General features: G+C 41.5%; 2 protein-coding genes and 1 long non-coding RNA gene across 3 annotated transcripts in view; 1 reads left to right on the top strand and 2 right to left on the bottom strand.

Moving 5' to 3' along the window:
- The window catches only part of LOC110978910 (uncharacterized), a 51,830-nt gene extending 32,216 nt beyond the window's left edge, over window positions 1-19,614 (bottom strand). The window contains exons 1-3 of the long non-coding RNA XR_002598144.2: window positions 19,525-19,614; window positions 15,788-15,892; window positions 1,340-1,576 (exon numbers count right to left, since the gene is read on the bottom strand). This is a non-coding gene — a long non-coding RNA (uncharacterized LOC110978910). The remainder of the gene's footprint in view (window positions 1-1,339; window positions 1,577-15,787; window positions 15,893-19,524) is intronic.
- Window positions 3,871-8,587, top strand: LOC110978906 (uncharacterized). Its single transcript, XM_022234241.2, has one exon. It carries the CDS (start codon window positions 4,316-4,318, stop codon window positions 6,095-6,097), a length of 1,782 nt encoding a protein of 593 aa, XP_022089933.2. The 5' UTR covers window positions 3,871-4,315; the 3' UTR covers window positions 6,098-8,587.
- On the bottom strand, window positions 10,008-14,163 carry LOC110978904 (uncharacterized). Its single transcript, XM_087146778.1, has one exon. It carries the CDS (start codon window positions 12,725-12,727, stop codon window positions 10,733-10,735), a length of 1,995 nt encoding a protein of 664 aa, XP_087002904.1. The 5' UTR covers window positions 12,728-14,163; the 3' UTR covers window positions 10,008-10,732.
- Window positions 19,615-24,142: the final 4,528 nt, after the last annotated feature.

The raw sequence follows: 24,142 nt of genomic DNA, 5'->3' as shown, positions 1-24,142 counted from the left end.
TGCCAGGATCAACTCCCTGGGTCTTTGAGCTTTCATATGAGGGCAGAAGGGCTGAAAACTACGGTTGAAAAATGGTCCTAAGTGCCCGAGAAAGTTGAGGGTTGCCACTTGAAAAATGGCTGCAATCAGACTTCGGAAAAATCACTTTTTGGGGGGTGATTTTGTTTTGTGGGAATAATTAAAAATGTAATTGGTTAACCCACAAAAAATTGAAAAGAAATTGAAAGATAAGTGACCAGACAAGAATTTCATTTGTGTTTCAGAAATCTCAGGGATGTTGGCGTGCATGCTATTGAGCCCTGAACGGTGCTGATTTTGTACTGTTTTCAATGGGGCTTGAATTAGTGGACTGGACCCTTATACGCCATACCTGAAAAAAACAATGACGGCGTGACCCGTCATTACATATACACGGCACCATCGACCGACAGCACAAACAGTTGCAGCGATATGTCGGTGACAACACCCTCTCCACGTCCTGCAATGAATCGAAAAACATCTGCCAAAGGAGTCAGCTCCAACAGTGAACCAATCTACGCCAAGCCGCGTAAAGGAAACAACTAGCCAGCCAGCCCAGGGCAGGCAGAAGACGGTAATATGGACATTTTAGCCTGGGCGATTGGATCCGTAATTGCCATCCATATCACGTCAGTGCAGTACTAAATAATCAGTCCAAGAATATAATGATCAGAGACTGTCACAGGGGGCTCATTAAATGCTGAATATTTTGTGGCTAAGTTTTACTCTGCCAAGTTATCCTGCTTGCTTGCATGTAAAAAGCTTATGGCAAAACCAGCAGCGTAGCCAGAAAAGAGTGGGTGGGCAGGCTGGGCATCACAGAGGGGGCGGAACCGTTTGTTATAACTTAATTCTTTTCTTTTCAAAATTTTCAGTGGGGTGACGGGAACAAAGATTTTTCATGGGGCGAGGCATATACCCTGACCATGTCAGCATGACTGTGGCTGTGCATTCGCGACAAGCAAAGATCTAGACCTATAATGCCTAGTTCAAAAGTTATTCACGATCCAGAATTTTTGCTTTGTGCATTGCAAGTACATGTACATGTAATATCACTTATTTATGAATGTAGTACCGGTTTTCAGTTGACCAAACACGTGATCTTTGCTTGTCGTGATTGCATAGCCACGTGCATGCAGACGTAGCTGTAGATCTAGAAACCCGTTCTAGGGGTGGCCTTAGCTTAAATGTAATTTGGTATTGCAGATCTCTGTTAAAAAGCTCACAATACAATATTGAAGGTGGCAAAATCATTTCACTATTGTATATTGTTATGTTGCTACGTCTTAAACAGGAAATCAGTTCCAAGAAGGAAACTTACTCTTTTAGGTCCCTTGTCAGCGATAAGCACAGGACACGAGGCAATCATCGTGAACTCCTCGCATTTGTCACACTTTTTTCCAATTCCGTCTAAATCTGGGTCAAGTCTCCTCTTGTCTGCCACAATCTTCTCTCCAGCATCTTGTGATGTTCAATCCGTTTGCCAATCCTACTCCTACCCCTCATAATCGGCTAAGCGATGGGCTACAGGATTGGCATCATCCCCGAGTCGATAACCCTGGATATAACAGAAACAAAATGCTCATGTTTGTCATTAGTGTTGCCAGGAACATGAAACAGATTGAATTACAGTCAACCTTCGATACAAACACAGCAAGGCAAATGTTGGTTATTAATTGTGAGAAGATGGTCAGTTCCGTTAGCTGTGAACATATGTGGATCGTTGGATTATATTGGCCTCATGTTTATTGTAATTAATATTTGTAATTTTGTAGTAACAGCGTTTGTATAAATGCCTAAGGTGAGCTATGACTAGAAAGACACTTTGCATGTTCAACATAATTACCTTAAAGCTTATAAAGCAAGCACAATAAAGGAAAGAAAATCGGCACGATAATTAGATGAATGTATTAAACAGCATTATTTTAGATTGAAATTTTAATTAGGTGGTATGGAATAGCATTTCACCATTAAAATTGGGCATTTTATCATTGTTTTTTTCTTTATCGAGCATGAATGTATTGTATCCGGGACCGAGTGCTCTTCTTCCTCATTATGCGTTGGAAAGTGGCTTGTATGTCTGTATCATCTGAACAACCTCTGCTTCTTCCAAGGTGTAAAATTAGGCACACTCTGGAGTTTTTAGATCCTTATTGGAATGATAAACCAGTCATTAAATAAAAAAACTGCCACAGGTATTATAATGCGTGAACTCTGGCACTTGGCCTTGAATCAAACACAATTTCGGTCATATTCCCCAACGTAGTGTATTTATTGGAAAACGTTAAATTCAAAGAACCAGACTATATTCTACAATTTCATTCCGACCCGCATAAAGGGTGCACCCTCGCAAAAAGGCCCGAAATATGTCCGCCGAGCTCATTAATAAAAGTTATACTCTCAAAACATTCTATATTAGAGAGTCCTGAGAACCATGAAATTGACGAATTGGAGAAATATGGCACTGAACCTCTGGCCCGGACTTTGGGCTTTCAATTCTGAGCAATTTGGGTGCAATCGGGTTCGAAAGTGGTACTATTTGGCCGTTTTGCAGAGGAGGGTTTTTCAAAATGGCTACTTTTCTGGGCAGGGACATTTTCTTCAATTTAGGGGTGGTCTGCTTCTGGTGAAAAATTCTGAAAAATTCATTGGTCAACCCCCTGAAAATTGAAAGGAAAATGAAAGGGGACATGTCGATCATCGCTTTTCTGCGCAGCCTGGACACCTGTGAGAGTTGTGAGTATTTTTAAAATAATTGTGAAGTATGGGGATTTATCATTGCTGTCTATGGGAATTTATTTGTTGTGGTACACCCCCCCCAAAAAAATCACCTGGTACTATCCCATTACGGGTTTAAAATTTATACTGTACGTTCAGGAATACGACTCAAATTGGGGACGCCGCGAATACAGTCTATTATACTTAACAGAACTTTAAAATTGACCCCTTATGCCTTTTTCAAATATTTTTTTAGCTTTTAACTTACCAGTGCTTTACCCCTTCCCCTCGGAAATGTGGCATGAATGAGCGGACTCAACCAAACTAACAACCACTGTCCTACCCTTGCAAATATCTCCACTCGAAGCTAACCACTGCTATGGGGGCGCTATGAAGGCCCATCAATCAGAGTGCCCCAAATGTGGAAACAAAATGGAAGTTATCACGTGTCGCAGCACGTGGTGAACAGCCATTTTGGTTCCACAGTCTGAAACTGGCGTTACTCTTTCTATTTCCTGCCATTAACAACTCGCTGTTCGCAAAATGTTTGTTGCGCATTTCAGCATAAAGGATGTCGATGACAAAGCCTGATTATTCTTAGAGTGTAGTGCAACAAATTTATCTTGGACACAATTTTTCTGTAACAGTATACCTTTCTTCAATACATTAAGTTCACTTCTGTGCTTGGTTACAAACCATAAAAAGTTTCCTTTTTAAGCTTTTAACTCCATGGTTCCCTGGACAACTGATGGCGCTGTTGCTGTGATGGCATCCAGGGACGGCAGTTCAGCAAAAAACATTTTTCTGCTCGAAATGTGAACCCAGAATTTACTCACTGAAAACATTTCTTTTCTTTGAAAGGGCTGATTACTTGGTTAGTGCTATACTTAGCAAAAAATCACCAAAGAACAGAAAATTTACTTTCCAGCGAAATCCTTCAAAACGCTGGAATTTTTGGAACAATGAGGATTTCTTGCTGGAATGACATCACGGTTTTGCTCATGAATATGGAAAACAACTGGCTTAAAAAACAAAAAGGCATTAAACTACCCTTTGAAATAGTGAAACGAAACATTGAAAACTGAGGTTAACTGAGACACAAAGATGAATTTTGAAGGTTTTTATTGTTGAAAAAACACTGCAGTTACCCTTTATTGCATAGGTCATCCACCCCTGTAAAGCCGCAATGCGTCCAAAGTCCTCTACAAAACGTCTGTCAATACGAGTCATTCAGTCAACGTTATCATAAGAAAGAACGAGATTTATGTTCTGAGGGCAGGATGTTCATTCCTCTAATCCTCTCTAGTTACCTTGAACACCGGATGCATTGGTATAGAGAACAACACGCAGAAGAAAAAACCACGACCTTTGCACACTGACTGATGAAATTCCCTTCAACTGCAACATCGTCATGATCAGTACCCACTAAGATTCACCGCACGAGACTTTGTACAGCGCTGCACTCTCCTGTACAGTGGTGTAGGTAGCTAGGGACTGACATTGACACTTGAGTTACAACACTGATTAAGCTTTTCTGTTGTAAAACAAGGACAAGATCATAACAATTTGCGAGAACGGAATGGCGTTTCCTGCAAGACGGAGTGCGATAGATATATCACCATTAACCGTGTTACATCTTGCCAGCCTGTTTATTGTTGGACACTGTCAGGATTTTACAAGCGACCCGAGGAACACGACCGCGTTTGAAGGTGGCAGTGCACGGTTCACCTGCAGCTCACCCTATGCCACGGTGAACACATGCCCCGATTCTTACAGGCTATCTTGGATTCACAGACAAGACGAGGCAAGTCCCTCGATGCGAGTCGCTGATTGTAACGAGGTGTATTATCCTTTTAATCAGCGCATGATTACGGCGGGCGTTGAAAGAACACAGTATTGCCTTGATTTCCCCACTGTTCAGCCAAAAGACAGTGGACAATATTGGTGCCAACTGTATTTTAAACCGGGCAGTATCCACAACCGATTATCGGCCAAAGCTTGGTTGACTGTGAACCCACTTCTCCCAAGATTCTCTCCCTCGTGCGAGGTACAGCCAGAAGAACCCTCTATCGGCACAGAAATATCCTTAACCTGTACTCTCTCTGAACGTGACCCAGTCAGTTTCCTGACTTGGTACAAGGCTGACTCAAATAACGAACAGGTTGCAATTTCAAAATCGAGGAAAACCCAACCGGGGCAGGGCTATACGATCCAGCAGGTACTGGAACCGACTGACAACATGCTGGAGTTCACCTGTACGGCAGGACCTCATACGACTGGTCCTAGTTGCTCCCTCTTCCCTCTACAAATTAATCCCTTTGTTACCGTCTCGCCTTCCTTCCTAACTCGCTACGAAGGTGAAAGGGCGGTGTTCACCTGCAATTTGGAGACAGTTCCACCAGCAGATGTGGACGAGTTTCGGTGGATGGTGTACCGAGAGGATGAATGGAAGGTGAATATAAGTCCAGAGGACAATGACTACCGCTTTGAGTTGACACCCCAGGGACAAACTCTTGAGATCCCTAAACTCACAATCGAAGACTTCGATGAGTCTAGGGTGAGATGTTCCGCAATTGTGAACGGGGCTCAATTCCAGAGTGTCAATGACTCTTTTTTGACAGTTCTATCGTCAACAGCTACGCCACCAGACGACGACACGACACAGGGATCATCAGCAGGGGCAATAATTGGTGGTGCCCTTGCTGTCGTCCTGTCCCTGGTTGGTATGGCTCTTCTTGTCATTTACTGGGTTAAGAATAAGCAAAAACTCAAACAACCGCCGCTGGAGGGAGCAGACAATCTGATCAAGATGCGAGGAAGAAAGGACGGGCTTAATGACTACACCAACGACACTGGTAATGCCCCCACATACGAAAATATCTTAGAGGACAGCCGACAATCTTCCCACCCTCTGAGCACAAATGCATCGACGGATGACCCCGCTGAGGCAGCAGGGGTCATGTATACCCTTCCGGGTCACACAGGGAGCGGCAGGATCCGAAGATACCTGGTACCGACTTCAGCCAATGACAAGGCGGCCGACCTAACGCCAGTCGATGAACACGACTCAGCGTCAAATCAAGTTGCCAGCGAGCAGGTGATCTACGCCATGCCCTTCGGAGACGACGAAACCCCCACAACGTCGAGATCGGAAGCCCGGGGTAGCCACGACCCGTTGGAGAGTATTGGAACAGCACAGGCTACAGATGGCAAAGACACTGACAGCGCCAGGGGAATGCATTATGCTGATCTAGACCTAGATACCTCCTCAAAGACTAGAGCTAGCCAACAAGGAGGTACTACTGCTGTACCTGAAACATCTGCAGACACAGTTTACGCTGAAATACACAATGATCCATAGGAAAAAGCAAATTCACCTATACATGTATTGGCGTTTTACTGACTGGTCAATCATACACAACTTGCACAGGCCTAGTTCTTGAATCATACGCAAATTGAGCTGGACTCTTTACGTTCATTTTCGTCAACACTTAAAGCGATGCTTAGAAACTAACACAGAAATGAATTTGCTGAAGATTTCTCAGGGAATTTATTTCCCCGAAGTTTATCTAGCTAGAGATGGTGTAAAAGGTCATAGTGTGTTAAAACTATTACGTTGAGCCGGGGGCGTCAAAATAATGCTTGGCAGTAGGCATCTTAAAACTTATAACGTGGGGTACATAGAAAATACTAAGTCAAAGTATTCAATATTATTAATCAAGCTCAGAAATTAATTTTAAAAACTCGAAAAGTTGTTTAAACACCTCGCTGAAGATTCCAAGCAATAGGTTATTAAGTATATATTTACCATTAGTGTTCTGATCGAAATCTTCACAAGTCCAGCAATAAGCCCTTTCAAAGGGCCTGTTATAAGTAAAGGGGTGACTAATGATACTTGAATGATTTTGTCCAAGTATATTTGAATAGCTTCTGGTGTGAATGATTCGTGGTGGACTACCATATCTTTCACTATTTAAAACCGTTCTTGGCTACTTACTGGCCTATTAACTATTGCTGAGTGTCCAAAACACTTTTGTTAGCATTTAAATGTGCCAATTCAAATTGTAATTTCAAAATACTGCAACGCTCTTTATTGTTCAGTTTAGGGTTTAAACAGCCTCATAGGACAGGGATCAAACTTTCAGAATGAGTTATGTTTCCTCGACAAAATGTACTGAAAAAGTTTTGATTCAATGCTAGTGTGTTCAAAATGCCCTACCATTGATTCAATCAGCATACATTTGGCAGTGAAATCATTTCCTTGTTTGTGGTCTGTCATCCCGTAAAGCGGAAGAGACGTGCTGGTAAAAGGCACGGTCAAGTTCCTCTTCCAGGTTTTTGTTACTTTTGTTTCTGCGGAAACCTTTTCCTTCACTCGTGTTTATTTATTTAACCTGACTTCTGCATGTTTTAACTAACGCAATAATCTCTAAAGTCCGAATCTTGAACTTGGGGATTAGTCTTAATTCCAGGACCTTCCAGCCTCCGCGATACGAACCACCACTAAAAGAATTGTCAATCTAAAAGGAGGAAAACGAAGGTCTTGGAACCAAGACTAAGCGGGTAAAACTGGGGTAATAGTTCACTTGAGGACCTCGTGAAAATCTAGTTCCTCTTTATTTTCCGTAACGTTTGCCATCTTTGCAACTGAAGATAATATTCCAGTCCATATCATTCGAGAATTTGCTTGTGAGTTGACCACCCCCTATCTCATATTTTCAATACTTCACTTCAACTTGGTATTGTCCCTTATGTTTGGAAACGAGCTATTATCGTCCCCATCCCCACAAGCTCTCCTGCAGTGGTTGACAAGTTAAGACCAATAGGATGCGCAGACCATTTTGCTAAAATTCTTGAGGGTTTTGATGGTAAATGGACTGGAAGACTTAAAAACTTATATGGATGATCAACAGTTCGGAAATAGAAAGGGTTTATCTACTACACATTGCTTGATAGATTTATTGCATACTTTGTACAAACATGCCGAAACCAGGAAAGCAACATCCACTTTGGTTTTGACTGATTACAGTAAGGCATTCGACAGAATCGATCACAACATTGCCATACAGAAACTGATCAATCTGAATGTGAACCCATCATTGGACATCAATGGACTTAAAACGTCCGCACGAACCGCAAACGGTATGTGCGCTACGGGGGTCTCACGTCTGACTGGGTTACAGTGCACGGGTTACAGTCATTCCACAGCCAGAAGAAAGCAGATTACGTCAGTCTAAATTAGTATCCGAACCAAGACGCAAAACAAACAGATTTAGGAACAGTGTTATCCCCTATTTATCTCGATTAATTAACTCTATGAATCGATCCATATGACTGTGTAGAGGATCTTTGCATCGTTGGATATGTGTGTATTTTAAACTGTGGTTATATGTATTGTCTCATATACATTTATATATATTTCTGTTGATTCAATTCCCATCCTAACCAACACTATGTTCCCTACCCCACCCCACCAAATCCAACCCTACTTACCTCGACTCCATCCCCTTCCCATATATTTTACACCCCGTCCCACAATGCCCCAATATTTACCTTTTCAATCCTGCCCAGTTTTATTTCCTTCACATGTATTATTTCCCATGTTTAACCTTTTTGTGTGTTAAACGTACGTAATCGATGATTTATTTTTATTAAATCTAACTTAATTATATTTTCGAGTTTAAGTATAATTGTGTATCTTCTTTTATAATAGTATTTGTCAAGATTATTTTGTATGTCCTTTTTAATTACATGTAATGTACTTTTATTTATTGTTGAAGTCTTACACAATTCCGCTTTTGTGGCAAGAAGACTGATATAATAAACCATTTAATAGTAATTAAGTTGCAAATCACAGCTATTCTGATAGCTTTTTTCATTACGATTATGCTATGATTATGATAAATGGAGTAGCCACAATTTGAAACGTGCCAGCCAGATTTTAAGGTTTGGTGGCTACTTTTAAACATGGTGGGAACCAAGCAAAACACGGCAGGCGGCCAGGTTTAATACTTCCCTTGGTTAGGAATACGAACAAGTTCTCAATGGTTAGAAATTAGGCTACAGGAAAAAACAAAACCCAAACCCCAAAATGTAAAACAAAAAAGAAAAGAAACGAAAAATATTCTAGAGCTCGTTTTACTTTTTTATCGGGTCTGTATTAAAACAAACACAGAACTGAGAAAAGTAGCATTAGTTTTAATTTTGCATGACTGTAAAAAAAATGCTCATTTATTTTATTATATATCGCCCTCTTGCGGTAAAAATCAAAAGTATTATTTTCTTTGGGCATGAATACACGGACGTAAATAAAAAAAAACCTGCACTTGCAACGCCTTTGTATATGAAACAGAAGCCAACCAGCGGCCATTTACCGAGCCGAATACAAATGCGCAGGTTGGCTCGCTTTTATTGAAGCCAGGGAGAACAAAGGCAGTCATTGCTGGGCAAGCTTTGTACACGTATTCGGCTTGCTAGTGGATTCAATGGCTGAGTTCGGGCGGCTTGTTCCAGTATGTTCACGAACAGCTCGATTTGTTGTTCGTGGGTCGGCCGCTCGAACGCCAAACAACCGGTTATCACAGACAACATGCAACATGGCGGCGTCCATGTACGTTATTCGAGACTTAAGGTTTGGATGGGCTGAATTCTTTTTTATATAAACAGGAACATTCATTTCTGAGTTTCGGAAAATAATTAATGCTTATTTTGCAAAACTTCCCATTGTCTACATGGTCTATGGCTTTGGAAACAATCTCTCTAATTTTTGTAGCTGTTGAAAAATCAAAATCTCACGAGTTTTTCCGTGTGTTCCTGTAAAACCCTGACGAGGAGGTGGTGCGTGATCCTGTTCCGAAAACAGTGTTCTTGAGTCGTGTTCCCGCCGTTCGAGCGCGAGAACAAGAAACCCGTGTCAAGAACAGGCCGCCCGAACTCGACCATCGATCTCTACAGGGTGTCCCAGAAAAAACCAAACCCTGAGGAAAGGGGTTAATATGCCCAAACCATGAGATATGATTTTAATGTATAAGGATCTCCGAAAAGCAGAAGCAGTGCAGATTTTTTTACATACGTCCGTGCTCGAATAGGGCATTGATTAAATTTTTGAAAGACCAAACAGCGCCACCAACGGAGAGTTGCAGTTCCTTGACTTAATGTTACAGCGCCCTCTGCAGACATATTTTAGTAATGCCAGTATTACGCATTAACAATGTGTGGCATTCGAGGGAAAGAACTATTCGCAGTTCGACAACTCCAAAAGCCGTAAACCTTTTTTATTGCCTAAGCAATTTTCATGCTTTTTATTATATGATATATTTACATTTTATGATTAACATAAGTATGCAGCGCTAATGTACATGTATTTATAGAAAAACTGTTCTCAATATTTTCACAATTTGGGCCCCTTCTGATACAATCTTCGCAAAGTTTCCTTTCCCTTTGATGCTACTTTCTACTTTTTCAAATTAATTAAGTCCTATATAGTTGTATTTTTCACCTCTGCTTATCTCACCTAGAATACCCGAACTTGCCCATGATTTCTATCACAGACCTTGCTTTAACCCTTGTTATGAAACCAACTGTCAGGAAATTTCGGTTGGCATTTCTGAGTTGTCCTTGGTAATCCATCAAATCCGATTGGATCTGACTGCGGAGGAAACAAAAAAGGGGAAGTTGAAGCCTGAAACTGACCGCCCTCCTGTGAGTGGTTTCCTGGTTGTCTTGGTAACCTTCAGATATTGACAGTGGAATATTAGTTTATAAACAACATTGAGAGTTTACAACCATATCTCAAGAAGAATTTGTCACAAGGATAATCTACTACTATTGAGTACACTATAAGATGTTGATGACCAAGGACCCACGGAATTTTTGTATGACACTTTTTGACACTACTTTGGAACATACATGTGCATCATAACATATTAGTCATCACTAGTGTGTTCAGCCTTATGTGCGTAGCAACACATAGCATTTCTAGCTAAGTCTGAATGTATTAACTGCGGGGGAGGGAGGTCTTGGTAACCGTGGTATTTGCATATTCAACAGTTTCAGTTGGTGGTGTGCATTCTTTGCTCCTTTCAGCCACTACAGTCAGGTCAAGCTCGGCGTAGGCCGTGGCATCTTGGCGTATTTCATCCATTTCCTCTTCACAGCCAGAGTCCACGCTGCTCATATCCCAAGTCGAAGCATCAGAGACACCATCCGAGAAACAGTCGTCGGCATCTGCGGTGAGATACTGTCCGGGGACGGTAGGAGAAGCGGTCACTGGGCGGGGGTCATTACCATCCTCATCCCCATGATGGCGCTTTTTCTTCTTCATCTTATCCGGTTTGGCGTACAAGGCATCACAGTTCTCGGGGAGGGCGCAGTCTGGCGTCACCTGTATTACTGGTGATTGGTCATTTCCAAGCTTGGGGAGGTCTTGTTCCCTTGGTTCTTTCTCTTCACCTGCCACGTCTTTGACGCGAAGTTGCCATTCTGGAGGTGGTTGGTTGACAATTACTTCGATGGTCTTTAGCCGGACAGAGTTAGGATTGACGACATCTTGGTTAGAGCTGCTCACAGACTGTCGTAGCGATCTCAGACGTTGCAGTGGCTTGTTCTTCCATTTCCTCTTGATGACCCGACCGCTGGTGCGCCCTCTCTTGGTGTAAACAATGTAGGCAATGATTCCAGCGACTAGGGCGCAAATAGCGAGTATGCCAAGTGCTACAGCGAGGGTGCTGTTACTAGATTTCTCCTCATCACCAGGATTCTGCTGAGGTGAGATCTTGCCACCACAGTCCTTACAACCTACGATATTGATGACGTCACCGTGGTCGTTGGTCGTGTGGATCTGTTGGTTGGTGCTAACCAAAATGTCCCCAGTGACTCTGACTGAAGTTGTGGGTTGGGATGGGTCCAAGGATGCTGTTGGTGTTTCTGTGAGGACTGTGCTGTACATCGGTGAGGTCGATGATGAGGTAAGAATTGTGGTTTTCTGTGTTGTCTGGATGCGATTCGTAACTCGTAGAGTAGAAGAACCAATGGTCTTAGTGACTTCATTCAAGACAACACAGCGAACGGTCTGGCCATTGTCCTGTATTGTTATTCCTGCAATAGTTAGGGTAGAGGAGTCTCCATTGTTAATAACTGTGTACCTTCCTCTGCTTGTCGAAATCTTGATGGTGTTCCTGCCTGAGCCGTAGATCCAGCGATATCTTGTTACTGGTGGAATGGCTGTCCCTCGACATCGGAAGGTAGCAGTTCTGTCTGCAACAACAAAGGCGGTCTCGGCCGTGACTTCGGCCCGTATAGGTACGGCGAGAGGCGTCACGCTACAGTTCATGTTGTTCGTGGTGTCGAACGACGAGCCCACAAGGCAGGTGAATTCAGCAAAGTTGTCGGCGTTGCTTAGTGTCTTGACGAACGAGATACCGTGGTTGTTGGACAGGTGTGCTGACGGCTGGATCCTGACTGAGTGTGCCATCCACCAGGACAGCATCTCAGGAGCAATGCCCCTGGGCGCGATGCAGGAGAACGTTACAGTCTGGCCTACGGTGGGAGACTGCGGGTAGAAACTGCAGGTAAGAGGCTCGTCCGTCGCAGCCTGTACAACACTTAGGCTTCCCCGTGGAGAGCGAGTATGCCCACTAGAATCCACGCCCATACACTGGTACTGTCCGGAGTCAACAGCTTCCACTGAGGTGATTTTTAAGGTGTACGAATACTCACCATTGACGCTGCTTGTCTCAAGTGAGTATCTTTCGGCGCCAAGATTCCGGGAGTAAATGTCCGACCCACCCGTAATGTAGTAACCGCCGCCATCTTGCGCTTTATACCAGTACAGCGTGACTGTTCCGCGGACGGTACGCAGATCGGTGACGCATTTCAGCCGAGCTGTGCCGCCGACTGGTACAACCGTGTTACTCGGCCCACTGAGGAAATTCACCGCTGCCGCCAAGGACAAGAACGCGGTCACAAAGACAACACCGCCGTACCACACCATGCTCGTAGTATTTTTCCCTCCTTATATTCCCCGTCGAACGAGTTCTGCTCAACCAATGAATAAAATCGAAGTTTTTATTAAAGTAAGAAGCTTGTTTGTCTACTTTCTCAATGACTATTGGCTGACTTTAACTGTCAGCTTTCAGACAAAGACTTGTTGACTTTACAATGCCAATCAATTATCTGTTTTGCTTTCCGTTTTGCACTGTCTGAGGTCAGCTGCGAAACCACGTGTATAGTGGCGTGCTTCCGCTTCTCTTTGCATTACAATGCACAGACAAAAGAGGTCACGGTCTAATCAAAAGGAAATCCTGCATTAAATTTTCCAGAATCTGTTGCTCCACAAGATTGGAGCGTTTCCTTAGGTGCATGGTTACTTTATTCTCAACAGAGTTCCACAGAAAATTCATTTAAAATACAGTTCCCACGTAAGATCGCCAGGGACAAACTCTAAACTTCAGCGGGCCACCGTTCTATCCCTAAACGGCAAAATGTCTCAGGCTTGCCTTGGCTATTGTCGGTGATGCAACTCAAAATCGTGGATAAAATCAGACTTATTTTATTGGGTTTGAACTTTTACATCAAATTTGGACGTCCCTATTCAGCAGAGCACTTAACTAAATTCACTAAGTATTTCTATTTCAAATACATATTTGGTTGTTTTGTCTCAGCCAACTCAGGGCATTTCTCTACTGTCAAGGATAGGAATTTTTTCACAGTTACTTAAAAATTTGAATCTCTGAAACTAGGCAGCAGAAGAGACAATAACTCATTAATTCTATTGCCCCTACGTCCCCAAGGAACACTTAACACGCACCCCTCACCGAGTAAAACCAGACTGGCAAACTTACATAACTATTACAAGCGAGACTGAGTGTCCCGGATTAGCAAAAAGAGTAATTAAATTTGACGGAAGTGTTACTCCGATCTCAGTTCCTTTGTATTGCTTGCTTAGAGACCCTTACATCCACCACTAACAGGATGCGGGAAGTCAGAGGTTTATGACTGAGGTTAAGCACTAGACTTGAATCGAGGGGTATTGGAGGGTAGTAACTGCTGGAGAAGAGTCTACAATAACAATGTCTATAAGGTAAAGAGCGGGAGTCAAGTGATAATAGAGAACTTGAAAAGTTGCAGAATTGTAAACCCACGTTCACAGAAATAAAGAAAACGGGCCAAGACCATGTGGGATATGTATTAACATTATCAATTCAACGAAATAAAACACATCAGCTTGAAATCTAACACACTCTGTTTTAGCGTACTCCAGGAAAATAAAGAAATTTGAAAAAAAGAAAAAAGATTGAAAGGGTTTAATGGAAAAGATCCGATCTCATTTCTTTTCTTTTCGGGTCGATATTCAGTTGCAGGCTTCAGTCTTAGGTCAGCGGTTATGCTGTATGAAGATGAAGATTTAACAAACGCCAAGCATCACCAAACGTTGGTTATTTTGGGAAGTAACGACAGCACTCCCAGCTGGGGAATTCCCCTGGTCTTTGCCACGCCCCTTTTTATTGATGGCCTCACATGGAAGTGCCATCCTTTGAAATGCAGCACACCCTTAATTTTGAGTACTCTATTCTTTTAAAGTCTGTGGTCAAATATTTAGTAAACAGTCCCTCCATGTGTCACAAGTTCTTTGCCACTATAAATTACTGTTCAAATAATTTCTATCAGGGAACTTCCAAGTTTATTCCAAGAAAATAATCAGTAATCTTTTGTACTCGTTTCCACAATTCTTTAAACAATATTGTTGTCCACATAAGTTAACCTTTCAAGCAAACATTTTACTGGTCTTCTATGCACAGCCACATGAGCATGATCAGTGAATGATTAAGCTCGACTCTTTCAGTTTTCATACCTGTGCTAATGAAATGGCTTTGTACACGCAAAGAAATATTAAAACAATACATAACAGATGTTGGTAGATAGGCATGTTGAAGTGTCCTTTCTTGAACACTGTCATATACCGAAGCTAGACTGAAACTGTAACTTTTAATCAAACTGACTCAACCCATATACATGTATTTTACATCAAACTGTAAATCATCCATTTCCAGACAAACATGATATTGCAATGTGACTTGGATAGATAAATGTATGTGCCCCATGTTTTCTCAGATTGTGAGTCCACAATGGCCTGTGAGAACAAAACACTAGCCCCCCCCCTTGCCATGTTGTTGGTGTGAATTTTAAAACCAACTCTATGGACAAAATACGCTCACTGTCCAACACTGATAAGAAAAGCACTGTTAGTACAACATCATGTTTATACCCCTATGTATGGTACACGGTTATGTTCAACAAATTATCTCTGACTTCCTGTAAAAGAGTATGTATCTTCAGGAAAGGACAACTACCATTTGCATGGCATACTCGACTTCTGTAATGAATTTATCTGATCTCCCAATTCCAATCTATTTATACTTGATTACTGGAACATGTAGTGCTATTTCGATAAGCAATAGGTTGTGATTCCTCTCTTTTTAGTCTCGGAAAAAATATGATATTCAGGAAAGGACATTTTGAAAAAAAATTACAACCGACCAACATATCACTTAAAACAGCATAATAAACAAAATCTAAATGAAATTTGATACACATGCTTTTCAGATATACAAATTCTTCAATTTCTTTACAAAACAGAGTGGTTCACCTGACATTTATTTTAATATCTCATCAACTGCAAAGCCCAGAAACTGTGAATGAGACTCTGCATCTTGTGCTTTAGTCCCATGTGAATTTGTAGACAGAAATGCATAGAACTGTGAAATATTTTGGAGATCCCAACAGTCCTTGTGAGACAAAAAACAGCATATTCTCACAAAGGCTTCCCAGAAATAAAGTGTTTATTACTAATAATTCATTTTGCAGCTCATGAAATTGCCATTACATTAGTGGTCAGATTTCAAACATGGTTGGAGACATCAAGACTTAGTGTGCTGCCAGGCTACCACTATGTTGGTGAACACTTTCTCCTCATAATACGATGCGGAAACATTTATTGCTTACAAAATGACTAACATGTAATTGTAACCACAAATCTAATTAAGAAACTTACCAGCAGGTTGCTTGAGGTGGTCAGTAATGAGCCTTGATGAGCAGTAAACTCGTACATGGAAGACGGAGGTGCAATCGTGGGATTCAAGAATACGCAAAACGGTATCTGCAGGTTGAGGGAGAAAGGTTAACAGATAAACAGGGCATTCAAAAAGACCAAGTTGACAGTGGGAAAAGTCTGTGTCAGCGACAGATGGAGTGGATATGGCCAAACCTGTTTACTTACTGCTTGTGTTTATTCCCCCCTTGTTACATCAAAGCATTTATATGGCGACCAGTATCTCACAGTATCTTTAATTCAAAAATGCCAATCTATTGTTGTTATTCCCGCTCAATAGACTCACAATATCTGCACATTCCTGAAATCCAATCAGCCCCCCTTTGCAGTATACATGTGGTAGCCTGCAATGCTGCCATACAGGGGCAAATGGCTACATTTAACCTTATCTACCCTCACAGATACCCATTTACCCCTGGGTGGAGAGAACCACGTTGGGGTAAAGTGACTTGTCCAAGATCACAACATGTTGCCATCGGCTGGATTAGAACCACGACCCTATGAAAGCTACGAACCCTAACCACTAGGCCACATGCCCCCCATACAGGCACTGTACTGTAAGCAGTCATGCCATAAATGTCAAAATGGGGCATTCAAAGTGTTTGCATCTTCAATTTCTCACAGTAGCCCCACCACAAAAAAGTGAGACTGATAAGACGGGCAGTCTTCCCAGTAAAAAAACACAGGAGGGGAATGCATACCCCCCTCCTTCCCCCAGAATTTACACACATATGCTCACTACCAAGAATGTTGATGTTAAGATCAAAATGAGCATGGATATGCTTGAGCAATTCACAGTAACCACTAAAACAGTGACACTGATGCATTGCAAAGATGTAGCAGAGATCCTTACTCATAGGTTTAACTAACATCATGAACAATGCAAATGCGAAAAAAATCTAACTAGAAGGGAACAAAATGTGCCAAACAATCAAATCTAGTGGTGAAAATATTGAGGTACACGTATTTAGTTAGAAAATAGATTTTCTCAGACTAGTCTCATAGAGTTTACGCACAGGGAGTCAAGTGGTGTCCAAAAATGGAATTCTTTCCATGAATGGGTTTGTGGCAGTTCACAAGAGTACCTTGCCTTGTGATTTCAAATCAGACTGGAGGTCTTGTGTTAGTCTTGTAAAGATTTGTGGGGTCTCATAATAGTCTTAAGGGTCTCGACTTACAATGTACAACTGTAAACTAGCCAGAAGGCCATGTGCCTTTTCTTTTAAACTGTTGAACCAAAAAACAAACATTCAGTTTTTCCCTTGAAAGGTACCTTAACTTATATGGTAAATAAAATGCCTCTAAAAATAGCCTTCAAAATTGGAATTTAATACAAGGGAGCCAAAGCGGAACTTAAGTTCACTAATTATTATAAAACACAAAGTTGTCATATTGATTATGCTTCATGTAAATGCAAACAACTACATAACCAGAAGGCCCTGTTGGAAGAGGCAAGTTTTGATGATAGTCGGGAACTTGATGACCCTTTACAGTGAAAACAAACCGCTACATAACAAGAAGTCAACAGTGTTTTCACTTCCCTGTGACCTTAATGCAAAGCTCAAGATAAATGCATAAAGTTGCATCCATCCACACTATAGAGGATTTTCGGTCACATGATTGTAACAGTAAGACACTTAATTTAGGCCTGTACAAAGTGTACATAGGCCTAGGCCTATGTGCACAGAATGAAACGTGTGTGCCTTCGAAGTCTCTCAACATTCTAGTGTAGGCCTATAGAAATACAGATTCGAAAAATGCATGTGCCTCCAAACACACGGTACACTTCCTGAAATGCCTTTGCCCATCATGTTATGGGGAAGAATTCCATATACGAAGTCCACTGTAATATCGCGTAATTACTACAAAAGTATCCTTACTTTGATCGCTGAATGAAGACGATTCCAATAGGCATTGAAGAGCTGAACATCATAGGACAGAAATGTGGAGTTTTGGGCACACTTTTGGAGCTACACATGGACCAGGTTTACATCGACAGGCGGCCATCTTTGCTTCTGAAGAACATGGCGAATGCGCACGACGTGTGCGCATGAACCGAATCATATCCGGAAGGGGTTGGGCTGCCACAAGCATTGAGGTAATTTTATGCATGAATCCGCAACACAAGGAGTGCAGAGGGCCGTCATCTGTCTGGATGGATCTACACAGTTCACGAGGTGCCGCGCAATGTGCCCTACTGTACATGTACAATTTTTACTTGGGGGAAAATAGTGCGTGTTTTGCGACAATTTTTAAGTTGGAGGATTTGGTTAGAAGGAAAAATGGGCCCAATTTCTTTTACAGACAGTTTGTAAGTTGGACAATTTGTTTAGAAGGAAAAAAGGGGCAAATTTCAGTCTTTTAGAGAGTGCTTGTCAGTTGGAGGAGTTTTTTTCTATATTTATACAGAGGGAAGGGGAAAAGGGAGCTGAAACCTGTCTTTAGATTATTGTGTGGCTATCTGCGCTCTAAAATGTGAGGGTAGGCTTGTACAGGAGAAGAACATCCTTAAGGATTTGATTGAAGTGGTCTACTCCTGCATGTCGGCAGCGCCACATGTATTCGGCCGGGTAGAACCCAAACTGGTCGCTTCCACTGTATGGTGTGGATAGTCACCTCTCTCACCAATTGCGCGACTCCAATTCTCGCTCATAGTGCATGTATTGCTAATGGATGAAGCAACACTCCACCTAGCCTGAGTTCTTATACAGCATTGGACTGAAATTCCTTCTTTCGTACGGCCGACTGCATTTCTACTTGTTCTTTCTCTCTTGGTTTACATAATACGACGTACGGAGATAACTCACGTCATACAGTCAATTGTGCTCAGACATGTACCTTACCTAGTTGATTTCCTTTGGCACAACCTACTTATATTAACAACGGATAGCCACATTTATTAATATTTAAATATTCTAATTTATACAAATATTCGTGAATAATTACATATTCAGTTTCATAAATATTTAATTTTTTTAAATATTCATCTTGACCTCATCTTGACCTCTCCTTAATTCAACCGTAACTTTATATGGAACATATCGACTTTCTCCGGCAACAAGCGCTCGTGTGGCGTGGTCAGTTAGACTGCTGTATTTCTATACCTAACAGTTCTCTTCATTGCAGGTTCGCTTCCCCTTTACGACACAATTTGGATTAAATGTCTTAAATGTGTATACTAACTGTAATAATCCTTGTACTAATGACAGGAAAACTGTGGAGAAATAATAGGACGGGATAGTGAAGGAAAGAGGAAACAGTAGAGGATATAGTAGGGAAAAAAAGAACGGCAAAAGGACTCACTTTTTTGCCGTTTTATTGCGTGGGGCCCCTTCTTTTTAAACCTGTCCCCCTAAGTTACTGAACCCCCTTTCACATCTCTATCCCCCAAAAATAAATGTCGCCCCTTTTTAAATCTGTCCTGGAGCAAAAATTTCTCCTAAAAAGTGAACTTCGTATATGGAATTCTTTCCATGTTATGTTATGTGAAAAACCTCTACACGCCCCCCAGTGGAAAGTTTGTGGCCCAGTATAACTTGTGCTGCAGTGTACGTTTGTTGTGGGTGTCAACACGACAACAGTCATTAAATTGGGTCCAAAATTATCCATTAAAGCCCTCTTTGCACGATTCTGCTCACCCCTATATACTCTACAATATTTGGACAAATACTGTTCATTACCTTCATTCTACAGTCATATATACTTTCATGAAAACTGACTTGAGCTGAATTGTCGACAACATTGGAAATGTGCGCCATGATGAATTTGGAAAAACGCGCCAGCTTTCAAAGCGCCCTCACGAGACCGTGGTCTTTAAAGTGACTAAACCGAGGTCGTGCAAAATTCCAAGCCGTGGACAAACCCTGTTTTTGCATTATTTGCTCATTTTATATCCACTTTAGTGATGCTCTTTAAATGGGATTTTAAGCAAATTTCAAATGCATTTTCTCTTTGTAAATCATCTTTTCAGGTAAGGGATTTGAGATCCCGTACGCATCGAGTCAACTAAAAACCTTATAGGCCTACGCCGAGAAAGTTTGGCAACAAGAATTGACCGTCTCGGCTAGATAGTATCAAACTAAATAAATGTGGATGTCTAATTAGATAAACTAAAGTGTCACTTCATGATTTCCTTTTTTACCCCTTTTTTTAGCATTATAGCCTTTTGACAACAGGCACACTGTATTAATTCAAAAATCACTGTAAAACTGTAAAAATATGCCTCGGCATATCCGTTATACACTGGTGGTACAAAAATGAAATCAAGATATTTCTTTTTAGGCTTGTCGTGCCGGATGCTCAGTGTTATGTTTCGCGTCATCACGTGACAGTATTCTGACAAATTCCAGGGTTTGACATATCCATTTCATATATCGAAAGTGACCTTAGAGTCTGCCTCGGTGTTCTCTGAAGTTTCGTAGAAAGGAAAACATTGCGAGTGAGGTTGGCACTTTCCCGGTATAGAAGGAAAAATCTTTCACTTCTGTTAATGTCCATGTTTATTTCAATTTTTTACTATATGAAAAGGTCTTAAATATACTCGATTTGTGCCAGCAAACCGAAATTTTCTTGGCTGAAATTCATGTTATCAGTTTCGTCTGCATTCCTGTAAACTTTAAAAGCTCTGCCTGAGGTCACGGTGGAGTTTCCTGTCAGTTCCTGTTTTTACTTTGTTTGAAAGGGAGTTAATTCTGAGAAAGTACATAAATTCACATCCGCACGGAGGTTGCAAAGTTTAGAAAATGGTTTGCCTTCAACTGGCGAGGTTTGAACAATTAATATTCAGGTTTGAACAATAATTATATTTAACATTGTAATTAAATTTTTGTTGTGTTTAGAAATTAGCTACTTTGATGTGCAAACGCCACCGAAGCGGAAGAAGCAAGCACTGAGTCTGCTGACATAGAAAGCCGTCATTAAGTCGCATATACTTGGAATTGATCGAATGAAACAGTTGTAGGTGCAGACTTTCTGTATAACCATATTTTCCAGTGCGCCAGCAGGAAGACACCCATCAGGGAAAATGGTCCAAAAATCCGCCTAGCAGGGTACTAGGAAGGGCTGATGGGTTTGCACTGTGATTGGCTATTTCATGCACGACCTTCGACCGCGAGGTTACAACTTCCTGTTAGCGAAGCGTTCTTTTAAGTTTTTGGTTAGCCAATGGCTATGCTTCGATGCAGTCAAAGTGTCGGCTTATATGATAAAAAAAATATGGCCTTTGTACAATTACGGTAATTAACCTTCTTACTAAGTTTAACTGATCACGTGTCTTTTGGCGATATATTTCAAATCATTAGTTATCTTAATCAATTTTGGTTGAAGTAATAAAGTAGTGAGAATATATTCAGCAATGAGGGGGAAAAATGTCCAATTGATAACCGCCCTATTGAGCGAGTTTGCGCGCCTAGCAATAATTTACCCACAATGCTCTGCGCGTCGTTATTGCTGTTACCTTGCGTGACGTACTTAGTTTCCTTCACTAAAATCTGTGAAGGGCAACTTCAACTCCATGGGCTGGGTGCGCGTCCTTAGCACAAGGCATATCATGGTGGGAACAAACATATCGCAGCAAGATCGTACCCATGGGGACGAGGTTGGTGCAAGGTCATTGCGCGCGTTTGTTTTGGTTCACGTAGGCATAACCAACGGATATCAACGTGATATGCAATACAGTTTTACTATTATCGCGTCATATCAGCAGCACCCTCTGTTCATATTGAAGAGTTAATGAATTGTCGATATTAAACAAATAATGCAGCAATCCAGTCTAGCTTGAAGCTAAGCTCCTGCTTTTCAGGAATCGCCCGAGGTGACTAAGACGACAAGAGTTCACTGTCACCTTTCAACACGGCTGTTTCATAATGAATGTTGTTCGCTGCAGAAATTCTCACCGATTCCTTCTTCGAGTTCCTTCTCACAAGATCCCACCACATCAGTTGGTGTCAGGTCGGCACGATCAACATGAAATGTAATACAGACGTTACAATAGCTTAGTTCACAGTTTGTCTCCAAATCGTCAAAAACTTTTACGTGGGAGCCAGCATTATGGTGATTTCCATCATTGCCATATCTGGGATGTGCAGCCAAAAACTGCTGTGAATCTTCTTTGATGCCCACAACAATAGTTTTAATGATCTTCTTGTCACCGTGGCAGATGCAAACCAACACATCTTTCATATTATTCGCTTCAAAGGTTGACTGAGCTTCATCCTGCTTATATGTGGCATGCAGGAGAAAAATCTTGCAAAATGGTTGCGACGTTAAGTTATAATCAATTCTTTCTCTAAGACAATCATCTCTCACGTCTCCCAGTCTGCCTTCTCGTGTACATGAAGAGTTTACCCCTCAGTGGGATTTCCCTTCTTGTTCGAAATTCATATTCGTCTAACCCTTTCACCTATTTTCAATTACCTTTTTAAGGTAATTATATTATAATATAATTATAATGTAATATTGTTATATGTTTAATTGTAATTATAATTACAATTATATTCCATACAAATTCAGACACACAAAGCCTTACAATTCTACGGTAACAGGTCTTTTAGCAAAGTTCATCTCACCCTTATTGATTTTAATCACTCCAGTCAAGTCTTTTACCTCAAGTTCAGTTAGAGTCATTTTCAGGGTTTCAACTTTTGTGTAGGCAACAACATCTCTCATTGGCTGTTCATTTAGCGGGACTAGCTGATCACGCGGCCTGCCTGAGTCACCCTTTTCCTGTGCGGACGGATGCAACACTACGTCCCTGGTGAAAAGACCGGGGTAGCTTCAACTTAGGTCTGGCTTGCAAAGAGCTAATATTCCATAAAACGGCCAGAGCCAAGAATTGTTATTACACTGTATGTGATCAAGTAAGCAGGTTAGTGCAGAGTAATTACCCTGTTTGAGGCTTGGTGGACACAATAGGAGGGCGCCATTTGAAGTAGATAAAAGGAGTGGACACAGAACATTAATTTACCCATACCGAATAGCGCCCCCCTATTGCGTCTGCCATGTCTCAGACGGGCAAATAGGGATCTAAAAAGAACTGGTTCCTTGTCTCCGTCTTTCAGCTCCACAATCAGAGGCCAATTTGCTTAAGCACGAGAAAACCTTGCTTGATGAATCAGGTACCGGTAAACAGCCAGAACTCCATGTGTTGTATATCGTTTTGGGATCGTATTTAGCTGTCTTTTGGTTAGAATGACAATTAGAAAGAGTATGAGCTGATAACCATCGTTTTTAAGCAAAGTTTTTTCTTTTTCAGGCATGCTTAGGCATATTTTGTGCAACTCTATGAAATTGGCCCCAGTTTGAAACAGATTACCCGAAAGAAACATTTTAGACGCAAACTTTTTCGGTCATGTCTGTCACTTTGCATTTACTGTTTTAGTGCGGTGCCTATCTTTGAATACAAAACAAGCCAATGAGAGCTTCTATTTAAGCGCAAACTCAAGAATTCCAAGATCCACCGTCGTTGATACATCCATTATGACTTAATACACGTACATTTTAAACGCACACACATCACGAATCAGTACGTATTCACAGCCGATAATGCCCGACCATCAACGATACTATCTAAACGTAGTTTGGAATATTTCAGATGTTGTCTCGTAATAGTTAGTGATACCGGCCCAAAAATCGGTCTCCACACTTACCAAGTTTGCAGATTTCGATGTTTACGGATGTAATTTGTATATTAATTTTTAGGTAATCGTAACTTCCGAACCGACACCTGTCCTCCCCCTTCCAGTCACGGACCTTCGAGAACCTTCACATTGACACTGTCGTGATCGTACTTATCAGTGAGGTTGAAGAAACTGTCACCAAGACAACTTTCATAGGGCGGTGGTCCGACATCGTGACACTCCGCTGTTTTCGATCCGTATATCATACTGTTAATAAGCACCTACAGGAAATGCTAGAGCCATTAAACTCACGGCAAGTTACCCAACTAGGTGTCTGCCATTTGCTCATGAATTTCATATCTATCGGCCTAATGCACACTACATCTTTGACTCTCCATCAGTCAAACTCTCTATCAGCAACAGCGTTGTAGGGCTTTGGACCCTATTTGACGGCCACGATTGTAAAATACCATAGCTCCTGGTAGACGCCACAAACATTTGAAGTTGGTAAAGCTTGACACACCTTGCGGCTTGCTAGGTGGTGATACTCAGGGGCATGGATCCTATGGGAGGTAGGTGCCCCGTCCTACATGCCCCTCCCGTAATGACGCCACTGATCATTGGTTATTGGTTATCAACCATTATATGCAATTTACCATTTGGGTATCAAAAGGGTATATGA

The sequence above is a fragment of the Acanthaster planci genome, linkage group LG15, assembly GCF_054643075.1.
Source record: "Acanthaster planci isolate LZ-2023a linkage group LG15, COTS_SCS, whole genome shotgun sequence".
NCBI classification, from domain to species: Eukaryota; Metazoa; Echinodermata; class Asteroidea; order Valvatida; family Acanthasteridae; genus Acanthaster; species Acanthaster planci.
This window is presented reverse-complemented; position numbering and strand designations above follow the sequence as displayed.

What these genes read in the sequence shown, in the direction of transcription:
- LOC110978906 (XM_022234241.2), top strand. Translation starts at nt 4,316, where the DNA reads ATGGCGTTTCCTGCAAGACGGAGTGCGATAGATATATCACCATTAACC.
- LOC110978904 (XM_087146778.1), bottom strand. Translation starts at nt 12,727, where the DNA reads ATGGTGTGGTACGGCGGTGTTGTCTTTGTGACCGCGTTCTTGTCCTTG.